A 13,415-nucleotide genomic window follows, 5' to 3' on the forward strand; every position below is an offset into this window, starting at 1 on the left:
TTATTTGAAATATACTCAATGATGATGGTTTATATAGTGTATAATATAATAAAAAAAATTGAATTCGTTTTTACCTATTTATTGGGGCCCCTGTCAGTCAAGGGCCCTTGGAATTGTCCTAACTTTCCCCCCTATACGGCGCCCCTGATCAGACCTGATACATATTTCCATCAACATACATTACAAACAAATATTTTCTATAAACGAATAAACATTGTTGATAACAAAATAACTGATTATTCAAATAGGTGAGCATTACGCTATTGTATGTGTACACAAAAATACTTCTGAGGTGACATCAACTGAATTACGCGATGACACACTCTGAAACACATCTACTATGACAATAACTTATTACTTACGGAGTTATTAACGCACAGAAATGCCACACAAGGAAAAACAGACTTTTGAGGAATAAACAAGCCAGGTAAACTCCGTATAACTCTGTTACTGGGCGCTGCTGAGATGAAAACTCTCTGCGCATGCACCAGACAAGTCTGAACAAGTTGACGCGCACATGTGCGAGGCAGGGAATTTTGTACAGTGCCATCGAGTGTTAAAACGCGAAAGGCGAAGCTTGAATTTACGGGTATGTCCCTCTTTGGCTAATGTACTTTCAAGATGGAGGGGCAACATGGCGACCTGCATTCAAACCCCTACCCGTATGCATTTTAAATGGCATATTATAAACTTACGAGAATACTTTATTACTTGAAAGAAGTAAATATACATTTAATGAGCACATATTTTTGAAAGACCTAAGTGTTTTTAGCTAAGAATAAACTAAAAAAGTTACACAGTGTAGCTTTAATACTGTCATGTTACAAATCTGCTTCAAATTGAATTAAAAATTTAATTACAACATTGAAATAAAAATGTAAAGGGTGTACAAATACTGTATAAAATCGTGAATATAAATAATTGGTAATCATGTAAAAAAAAAAAAAAAAAAAAAAAAAACACTTATCATTGATCTATTATAAATTTAATGTTGGTTTGGTCGTTTAGCGGTTTCCTTATAAAGGTCCAGATATTCGTGTTTTTTTGTGTGTAATTTGAAAGTTTTGCCAGGTGGCTTTTTTAATTATATGATGTCATTACGTTGCTGTCTTGACACCAGCCAATCGCTGCATTGCTGATCATGGTTTCGAGTATCGATGCATCTGCCCTCTTCAGGGAAAACAAGAACGCGCAGTAATCTTAGATCATTTAATCCAGATATTTAAATCCAATCCGCAAATTCGTTTGAAGAACCAAATTAGCCAGAGATCAGTTATCACGATTAAAAGATCTGGGATCTGTCGAGGTACGAAGAACAGACCCCAGGGCCGTGTTTGGATGGCTATTAGACGTCTTTTAAACGCAAAATTACTTGCTTATAAAAAGGAACAACCTTTAAGTTTTACCCAAGTAGACCTGGAAAACTATTTAACAAACGATTTAACTAAGTTAGTTACAAAAAGAATACTTTGACAAATCAAGCTTGTATCGTTTCATCAAACCCGTGTCATCATATAACTCCAATATATTATCTCTTCAGAAAAAAATATTTAGGAACTGAGACCTTAACACATATGAACCTTAATGAAATCATTCTTAAGCCTAGGAATAAGACTAAAACTATGTCATTCTTAGAATTTTGACACTTAAATTTTACTCTGCTTTAATTGAGGGCTAATTTTCATTTGAGTGAACTATCCCTTTCTCACCCTCAAGTCATCCTAGGTGTATATGAAATTCTTCTTTCAGACGAAGTAATAAAGGCCTTCTGAAGCGAATCAATGCGTTTGTGTAAGAAAATTATCCATATTTAAAACTTTATAAAGTAAACTTTCGGCCGGCCGCCTTCCCTGTTCAATTTATGGAAAAATTGTTGAAATTTCCCTTGCCGATCGAAAGACTAACGCGACCAGGTAGGCTCGTCATGACATCACATACACATCTTGAGTTTCACTTTGAACATTCAACACTTTTCCACGGAAGGCGGTCGGCCGAAAGTTTACTTTATAAAGTTTTAAATATGGATATTTTTCTTACACAAACGCATCAATTCGCTTCAGAAGGCCTTTATTAAAACCCCGGAGCCGCGTAGAGCATGTTATTTGACGGACAGATGCACTTTTTATGGACTTCAAAAACAGAGCCACTATTAGTGCAATTCTAATGCTTGGATTAACCTGGACTTTTGTAATACAACTCCGATTTTATTCGTCTGAAAGAAGAATGTCATATACACCTAGGATGACTTGAGGGTGAGTAAATTATGGGATAATTTTCATTTTTGGGTGAACTATCCCTTTAATACATATGGCCCCTGAAGTTAGATTAAAAATCCCTTTATAAAAAAAAATTGCGGTAACACTTTACAATAAGTTAACAATTTCATTTCATTAGTTAACATTAGTTAACGTATTAACTAACATGAACTAACCATGAGCAATACAATTGTTACTGTATTTATTAATCTTTGTTAACGTTAGTTAATAAAAATACAGCTGCTCATGGTTCTCTCATGTTAGTTCACATTGCATTAACTAATGTTAACAAGATTTCAATAATGTATTAGTAAATGTTGAAATTAACATTAACAAAGATAAATAAATGCTTTATAAGTGCAGTTCATTATTAGTTCATGTTAACTAATGTAGTTAATGTTAACTAATGAACCTTATTGTAAAGTGTTAACAAAATTACTTACCAAATTCAGTGAAGATGCTCTTCAGTTTCTCACTGTCAATATCTTCACCAAAGTTCTTAATGTACACATTGGTGAACTCCATGGCTTTAACTCCCAACTCTGCCTCACGCTCCTTACGAGACTTAAAATGCCCCACAAACCTGTAAATGCAGGTTATTTTTTATAAAGACATAAAAAAAACAAATTGGCAAATATTTCTCCACTTGAAATAAAAGTATATTATTTTTTGGAGCTCTGATGTTCATGCATAAACTGAAAACATGGATAGCTGGCAAGGACACACTCAAAGCACAAATGAAGAGATAGGGGGTATTGGGGTCTCACACACAAAAAAAAAACTGAACAAACAGTGTTTTTTTTTTGTTTTTTTTTTACTCATAAGCCCCTGTTCAGCATATCCCACATACGCTAAGGTATTCTGGGATTCCAAAAGTAATTATGGCAAAACAGCTCGTTTACAAACTTATTGATATATTAAATAAACATGGTTAAGAAATGTAATATCATTAATTAACTATTTTGTGCTTCCAGAAGTTATGTTCTATATTCAGAACCCAATGTTCCATAACAACAATGAAGGGCATTAGCGCATTTAAATTTAAATTAGAGTTAGATCTTATATATAAAAATCTAACCTTTCAGTGAAGTAAAACAAAAGAATGTATATTGTTAAATGCAATAAAATCAAAAATCTGTTAAATTCTTTAACCTTTATTTAACTGATTTTGATTCCTACAACACAAAAAAGTTGGGACAGAGGCAGGTTTACCACATCACATTTTCTTCTAATTGCACTTTTTAATAATTTGGCAATGAAGATACTAATTGTTGCAGTTTTGCAAGTGGAATTTTGCTCAAACTTGCCTGATACAAGACAGCTGCTTAAAGGAGTAGTTCACTTTAAAATGAAAATTACTCCATGATTTACTCTCCCTCAAACCATCCTGGGTGTATATGACTTTCTTCTTTCTGATGAACACAGAGTTATATTAATAAATATCCTGATGCTTCCGAGCTTTATAATGACGGGGTCCATTGAGTTTGAAAGCTCAAAAAAAGTGCATCCACCCATCAGAAACATACTCCACATGGCTCCGGGGGTTTAATAAAGGCCTGAAGCGAATTGATTGGGGTTTGTAGGAAAAATATCCATATTTAAAACTAGTAAAATATCAAGTAAAATATCAAGCTTCCGCCAGGCCACCTTCCGTATTCAACTTACTAAAAAACTTAACGCATGACTAGAACATGGCGTAAGAGTTTTGAACTGCGAGAGGCATTACAGTCTGAGCAAGTTGAATACGGAATGCGGCCTGTTGAAAAGCTAGATTGAGTCATCACCAAGTTTGCTTGCAAAGACGGAGCCTTTTGGTGGATGTTCCTTTTATTCACCTGCTAATTGTGGACCGTTTCAAAACAGTTTAACTTATAACGGTTTTAAAAAAATGTATACTTAATTTGACTAGTGAAAACATAGATTTTTTTTCCTTTGTACTTTTGTCAGTTAAATAAAGGTTGAAGAGAAATGTATAATATATTAATAATAATAATAATAATAATAATTATATTATATTATACATTTCTCTTGAACCTTTATTTAACTGACAAAAGAGTACATAGTAGTACAAAGAAAAAAAAAAGTTTTCACTAGTTTCACTTTGGCAGGCCCCCTGGTTGAGAACCACTGCTGTAAAGAAATGTTGTACCACAAATTGCATTGTCAATACTTACACTTTGCGATCATTCAAAAGCATGCCGTTCATTGTCTCAATGGCTCTGTTGGCAGCTTCTTGGGTCTCAAAGTGCACAAACCCATAACCCTTTGAGCCATTCTCATCACAAACCACCTAGAATGAAAAATAACTGTTAAGGCCCGTTCACACAAGGACAATAACTACGATTGTAGGAGCCAAAATATGTTTGAAAAGGTGATGTGTTATTCTCATTTTGACCACTGAGTGGCGCTGTGAACATTTACCAAGATATCAATGTATATAGATAGCTTTCCTTATGCTGTAGATGTGACCCGGAAGGGCAAAAAGGTTTTGACCGCAACAGCAAAAGTGGTGAACGTATGTATAACTTCCCTTTAATGCATGTATTGAATACTAAAATTGGACATTATGCATGGTGGTGTTTGTGGAGCCAATAAACGGTGTTGGGTTTGCTGTGGAGTCATGGTTCATGGCGGGCACCAGCAATAATAACACTAGATTCACTTTTAACTTATAATAACAGCAATAATTTAACTTTATACATTGGCTTCACGTTTTCTTTAGATCTACTAATTTTACCATTTAATATATTATATATAAAAAAAAGCACGTTTATTTAATAAACATTACACACACGTAATGTCCCACTGTAGCCTACTTAACATTAATTGTATGAATAACTAATACTGATTAATAGATAGGCCTATAAGTTAAAGATATTAAATAGCAGTTTTTGTTAATACTATAAAGTAGCCAGCACACATTTAAAAATAAACAAAACATAAAAGTGAAAAAGTGGCATTTTGTGGTTATGAAAACAACAGTTACCATGGGGAATACACAATACTTCATGAACTGTTAATGAAACATGAAAACTGCTCCGGATAAACAGAACGCACATCATAACTGCATGCAAATCCTTCCCAGCTAACACACGTCAAACTAGTTACAGGATTTATTTGTACATTACTTTTATTTCATGAATTACAAATTGACATCGTAACGTTGCATGCTCGTAGTTTCTCTTGCACTTATAATATACGGCGTGATAGGGTGCGCGCCACCGCATGTGCGCATGTAAAGAGTGTGCGCATGTAAAGAGTGTGCGCTACGAGCAGGGATGGATTACGGTACGGGCCTATGGGGCCAGTGCCCAGGGGCCCTTCACTACCAGAAGCCCTGGGGTTTAAGATCCAATTTGGTTCAGAAAACCCATCAAAAAATGAAAACAAATGTTTATTTATACTGGAATATATGTGTCCCATAGACTATGGCCTCTTAAATAATGCTCTTGGACTATGATGGCTCAATGGAACTTCTGTTACTGTTGGGCCCTGTGTGAATCTGAAGGCCCCAAATCCTCTTATATTTATATTTAAAATTTTAACTGTAAAAAATGTACACCCTTCACTCTGCATTTGTTTGAATGACTGTAAAAAGATCCACCTTCAAATAAAAAAGCCAATTAAGTAGTGTGTACTGTATAAATTGTAAAACAAATACGCAGTAAAATAAATACCATATTGTGCGATTCGATTTTAGTTCGCTTGACAGATATTTTGCTAAAGCAATGGCACAAAACACAACATTAAAGATCTCTTATGTTACGAAGTTTAAAAATATTTTCAAATATTTCACGGGATTGAGGCCTCAGAGTGAGAATGGTTTGAATATTCAGGATCATAACTTCTAGTGCGGCATGATTTTGGGAAAACATCTAATTGTTTTTTCTAGTTAAAATTTAACAAAGATTTAAAAAGGTATGCAAAATCAAAAGGGAGTCCATGTCTTGAAATGAAATATGAGCCTCACACATCCATTGTGAAAAAAACAACTCCTGTACACTTGAGAAAAACATATGGATGTTTCGAATGAATGCTACTTCAAATTTTCAAACTATTATTTTTCTTATTTTTACCCAAAATAGGATCGAGTGAGCAGGCGTGAGCATTACGGAGCGCAAAAAAATCCACAATATGTCGGTTTCATTCATACTGGAAGCTGGAAGGCGTCCTCTTGCAAATTCAAAATATGCCTCACATAAGTATAATATAATGCATGATGTTCCAGGAAATCCCTAAAATGGACAAATGCATCAAGCTGTTGCTGCTGAATAAAAAAAGATAGAAACGCTTTGACTGATTAAATATGAAGATAAACACGATTTGCGAAAATATATAGTTTATCAAATATATAGTTCTTCAAGCCTTCTCGGGTATTTTCACAGAAGTATATTTATAATGTAATGCTAATCGACATAACCTATATCACTGTATCATGGGCGTCGGAACCATTGTATGTGGGTGGGACAAGACTTTTTAAGACCAATGATATTGGACCCACTCACTTTTACCTTCTCGAATTCAGCGTATGTTTGTTCACCTACCCCGAACCGATAAACATATTAAACACGCTATCAAATATTTTCTTCCTTTTAATTGAAAATAAATGCCTTTCCGATCTGATATGTGATGGGAAAAGGGAGTAGAGTGAGTTCGGCAAAAGGCGGATTTGAACATCGGGTCAATTTGTGTCAAAATGTTCTGCCATGTGACTTACCGCTACACTATTACCGCTGTAAATAATTTGGTGTCTTCCGTAATTTTGTCTGTCCCAACCAGATGTTTAGTAAAAAAGGCAGGCGATTTGCACTTAATCTACATGGCATCTCTAGTAAAAAAAAAATCTGGGGGAGGACCCACCCAAATTTTTTTTCTTCTGTATTGCGTTTATTGCCACCTGATGAAAGGGAAGAACAAGAAACATGGTTTAAGGCAAAAACTGTTTAATGATGAATGCATTGCTGATGCAAACCAATGTGTTTTGTGTAATGAAGGTAATGTTTTTGTAAGAGAATGTGATTGTGTTATTGATGATGGTATTAATCCAGATGACTGTGTCCAATGTAGAAAGTAAACTTTCAAAAAGCAGCATGAGCAGTAATGGAATCAGCACTGCATCCTCTGAAAGGATAAAAGCAGAAGCAGATAGAGCTGCACTTGTTGCTCGTGCTACAGCTTTAAAGGATAGGCATGCTCTTGAGGAGCAGGAGCAGTTAAGGAGGAAAAGGGAGGAGCTCGACTTGGAGGCTGAATTGGCTGCATCTGCTGCTAAATTACCACCTGGCCAAATAGTTGATGTGCGACCTAAGACAAGTGAGAGTCGGATTAAAATGGCTACAAACCAACAGTATGATGTTAATAAACAATGACAGACAATAGCTGCACAAGGAACATCATAGCATCCAATTTCTCAATTAAAGGACAAGCGGTCTGTTGATGATGCCACTGGTCAGAACGATGCCACATCTGATGGTATACTTATGATATCATGCACAAGCAAAATTAAATCACAACTGCCTTGCTTCAACATCAGCGTTCAATGTCATTGCCACCAAGAGATATTTATGGGATCAGAATCCCGCCAAATTTACTGCAGTCATGCATAAAAAAATAATAAGCATGAATCAAAATTTTAAAAACAAATGTGAAAAAATAACGCAGAAAACTGAAAAATCAATGAAAAGTTAACCAGAATCACAAACAACGCAGTCACGGAAATAAAAATAATAAGCGTAAATCAAATATTTAAACAAGTTTAAAATTATATTGCTCAAAACTGAATCATGAATTCAAAATTATCTGAATCGCTCACAAAATCATGTTTTCTGCTCTTATTTTCATTTTTTGCATGTCCTTGCTCTTTTCTCCTTTGCTCTTGTTTCCACATTCTGTGCTTGCGGTTTCAAATGTTGCAGTTCAAGTTTCATGTAAATTAGGGGCGGGTCTTAGCATCACCATTGGTCCACTAGTTCTAGATTGACAGCTCATCCTCAAGCCAATCAATTGAAGAGGGAAGTTTACGTCACTCCAATGCGACTCATGCCGCAGTTCAGCCAGCCGCTGTTGAGCTACGAGTGTAACCTCTATCACTATATCTGCAAGGAAATACATTATTGTATTGTTATGAATATAATCTTAGGACTCTATTCTTTTGTATGATAGACGTTTTAGGGGGGGTTCCTCACAATTAAAGCAGTAAAATGAACATGATCACGACTGGGTGCTTACTGACACGAAACGCGTTCACTAGGCCTATAGGAGATGCACGGATGGGCTTTTATTCAATCCGCAACCGCATCACGCACCGTCCGCACCAACGTTTTTTGACCAAAGTTCAAAGCCGCACCCGCCCGCCATCCGCTGATTGTAAAGCCTTGTTGGGCCATGCAAGGCGCTGCTGACGCGAGCAATCGTAATTCAATGGACTGGCCTACATTAAACCTTTAACTAAAATAGTTATTGAACTGTTTACACTGTCATTTACAATAAAAGAGCCTGCACAGCGACAGGAAATAAAAATGAATGCAAAAAACCTGCCTTAGCCTACTGTGACTGAAGGAGCTCAAGAACCGCTCACTGGTAAAACGACGTGCACTCAATCCCTCCAACATGACATTTCTCTGTAGCCTACTTTACTTGTTTAGTTTCATATGTTTAAATTAGGGCTGGGCAAATTAACGCGGGCGTTTATTTTTTTCAGTTTAACGCATTAAAAAATATTTAATGCAAATAACACAGCGTCCGTTTTTATATCCATTTTTGTCTAGCGTTACATGATCACGCTCCTATTCATGTAAATGCTTCCAAGCACGACAAGACACAAGAGAACGCGCTGTATGTCAATGTCCTGTGTGTGTGTGTGTGTGTGTGTGTGTGCATGGGCGTAGAATAAACGTACATTCGTCCCCCGCACTTTTACCGGGTCGCACCGGTCCTAGTCGCCCTGCTCTTACTTTTAAACATTTATGATTATAATCATTGTTGAAAACAGCTGTGGAAATCATGATGCATTTTATTTTTCAGTATTTTTTAATTAATAGAAAGTTAAATGAACAGCATTTATTTGTATTGAATAAAGCATATATAAATATTTTGTTATAATGCCACTTGATCAATTTACTGCGTGTTTGATGAATAAAAGTATTAATTTCTCTTTTTTTTATCTTACCACAAATGTTTGAATAGTTTCATGATTTCCACAAAAATGAAGCAGCACAACTGTTTTCAACATTGATAATAATCATAAATGTTTCTTGAGCATCAAATGAACATATTAGAATGATTTCTGAAAGATCATGTGACACTGAAGACTGGAGTAATGATGATAAATTCAGCTTTGATCACAGGAATATTTTTTTTCTTTTTTACTATATATTCACACAGCTGCTTTACATTGGGATAATATTTCACTGTATTACTTTTTTACTGCATTTTTTATTAAATAAATGCAGCCTTGGTGAGCAGGAGACTTCTTTCAAAAACATTTAACAATTGTAATGTTTCCAAACTTTTGATAGGTACTGTATATTTTCTGCCTTATTCAGTGATATATTTTTTTTTTTTACAAAGCATAAAATCCAAGGGGACTTAATGCACAAGTTTTTGTAGTACATAAACCAATCATAAAATTGGCATAACATATAGGGAAAACATTATAGATATTAGTGGTTATTGTTCAGCAGTGTATTTGATATCTTACTCAATTAAAAGCAAGAGATGAGATCAATTAAATCTGTCAATTAGACAGAGGTTTAGAAAAAATACTGGTATTACACCTGACATTTCTGTCCCCCTCACTTCTGAAAAGATGGCTACGCCCCTGTGTGTGTGTGTGTGTGTGTGTGTGTCTCGATTAGCTGATATGAGTCACACAGACAGGACATTGACACACACACACTCACAGACAGACAGGACATTGACACACACACACACACACTCACAGACAGACAGGACATTGACACACACACACACACACACACTCACAGACAGACAGGACATTGACACACACACACACACACACACTCACAGACAGACAGGACATTGACACACACACACACACACACACTCACAGACAGACAGGACATTGACACACACACACACACACACACTCACAGACAGACAGGACATTGACACACACAGACAGACAGGACATTGACACACACACACACACACACTCACAGAAAGACAGGACATTGACACACACACACACACACACTCACAGACAGACAGGACATTGACACACACACACACACACACTCACAGACAGACAGGACATTGACACACACACACACACACACTCACAGACAGACAGGACATTGACACACACACACACACACTCACAGACAGACAGACAGGACATTGACACACACACACTCACAGACAGACAGGACATTGACACACACACACACACACTCACAGACAGACAGGACATTGACACACACACACACACACACTCACAGACAGACAGGACATTGACACACACACACACACACTCACAGACAGACAGGACATTGACACACACACACACACACTCACAGACAGACAGGACATTGACACACACACATTGACACACACACACACACACACACACACACACTCACAGACAGACAGGACATTGACACACACACATTGACACACACACACACACACACACTCACAGACAGACAGGACATTGACACACACACACACACACACACACTCACAGACAGACAGGACATTGACACACACACACACTCACAGACAGACAGGACATTGACACACACACACACACACAGACAGACAGGACATTGACACACACACACACACACAGACAGACAGGACATTGACACACACACACACACACAGACAGACAGGACATTGACACACACACACACACACAGACAGACAGGACATTGACACACACACACAGACAGACAGGACATTGACACACACACACACACACACACAGACAGACAGGACATTGACACACACACACACACACACTCACAGACAGACAGGACATTGACACACACACATTGACACACACACACACACACACTCACAGACAGACAGGACATTGACACACACACATTGACACACACACACACACACACACACTCACAGACAGACAGGACATTGACACACACACATTGACACACACACACACTCACAGACAGACAGGACATTGACACACACACATTGACACACACACACACACACACACTCACAGACAGACAGGACATTGACACACACACACACACACACACACGTTGGGTTTTCATGTTTTATGGGGACTTTCCATAGGCGTAATGGTTTTTATACTGTACATACCGTATATTCTATCCCCCTACACTGCCCCTACCCCTAAACCTAACCCTCACAGGAGACATTCTGCAATTTTACATTTTCAAAAAACATCACTTAGTCTGATTTATAAGATGTTTTCCTCATGGGGACCTAAAAATGTCCCCACAAGGATGAGGATTTCGGATATTGCTATCTTTGTGGGGACATTTTGTCCCCATAACGTGATGATTACCAGTCCACACCCACCCACCCACACACACCCACACACCCACCCACCCACCCACCCACCCACCCACCCACCCACCCACCCACCCACCCACCCACCCACCCACACACACACACACACACACACACACACACACACACACACACACACACACACACACACACACACACACACACACACACACACACACACACACACACACACACACACACACACACACACACACACACACACACACACACACACACACACACACACACACACACACACACACACACACACACACACACACACACACACACACACACACACACACACACACACACACACACACACACACACACGTTTTGCTCATGAACAAACAGTAACAACAACACAGAGAATTTTGAGTATTCTCATATTATGAGTCTTAAATTAGTTCAATAACGTCTTAAATGAACTTAAAGAGTTGTGAGGAAATGAGATCCACGATGTTCGTCAGCGGCCGTTCTTAAAGTGACAGGAGCACTGATGATGCCTGAACAACGGGAACAGAGAAAATTGTAGCTTTAATGATGATTAATCTATATTTGATTTATTATTTATGTAGTTAAGAAAGATGTTTCATAACTGTTAGATTTCTGTATATAGACATATACAGAAATCTAACAGTTATGAAAAATCTTTCTTAACAGGGAAGGCCAGGTAAAAAATAACATTTATTATAATGGGTTTATGTAAAGATTGTTTTAAGTTCACTTAAATTAAAAGTTGTTTTTTTTAAAGCCTAATAAATGTTGAAATTGGCCGCTTTCAGTTATACTGTAATGTAACGTCATTAATGTTCCATAGAGACAGAGATACTGGCCTTCATTCATAAAAAGATGCCATTACAACACATATTTAAAAAAAAGCTGTCTTTAAATTGTTTCTACATTAATTTGGAGAGTAACTGAAATTATTACAATATCAAAATGTAACTTTAAATATTAAAATATTAAAAAATAGAATTTTTTTTTATTAATTAGTTAATTTTTGTAATCGATTCCCAGCACTAGTTTAAATATTATAATGTTATTTTTTTTCATTTCATTTAGCCTACGTTGATTATGAAATATGATTATGATAGGCTATATGTAAGAAGACATGGGGGTCAAAAATTATTTCGACCACTTTAAGTTTCGTTAAGTTTTGTTTTGTATAAATTGTATCTTAATTTTAATCAATGTTTTGTCAACCAATTTCGAGGATTTAATCAATAATAAGCAAAGTATAGCAGACAATGGCATGGAGGTGCCAGCGCTGCATGAACAACGGCTTAAATGAACAACTAGGGAAGAACCAGCATTACACAAAGCCAGGGCATGAGCTTTAGAAATGAACGGAATCTTCAGAAAGGCGCTCTGACTCTGGAGGAAATATTACCACTCTACGCATTCTCTATACCGCAACGGTCACAATATGACCTCATGTATGTTTTAAAAACATAATTCAACATATAAATATTAAGCCTTTTTTTTAATGGCCACTTAAAGTGTACAAATAAATTACTAAATGCTAAAAACGATCTTAGCCTATACATGTAAATTAACTCAAATTTGCAGCACCTCCACTTCCCGTGCTCCTGCCTATATATGAATAGCCTATATTGTACCCCAGAAAATCAGCAG

The 13,415-nt window shown here is 36.8% G+C and overlaps 1 protein-coding gene across 3 annotated transcripts in view; it reads right to left on the reverse strand.

Moving 5' to 3' along the window:
- pabpc1l (poly(A) binding protein, cytoplasmic 1-like) overlaps nt 1-13,415 on the reverse strand; it is a gene marked incomplete at both ends in the record, with an annotated part of 94,686 nt that overhangs the window by 38,010 nt on the left and 43,261 nt on the right. For all 3 annotated transcript variants that reach the window (XM_079827891.1, XM_079827892.1, XM_079827890.1), the window contains 2 exons: nt 2,699-2,838; nt 4,430-4,545. In XM_079827891.1, coding sequence (XP_079684017.1) covers nt 2,699-2,838; nt 4,430-4,545 — 256 coding nt within the window. The remainder of the gene's footprint in view (nt 1-2,698; nt 2,839-4,429; nt 4,546-13,415) is intronic.

Source organism: Gobio gobio (assembly GCF_949357685.1).
Source record: "Gobio gobio genome assembly, chromosome: 10".
Taxonomy (NCBI): domain Eukaryota; kingdom Metazoa; phylum Chordata; class Actinopteri; order Cypriniformes; family Gobionidae; genus Gobio; species Gobio gobio.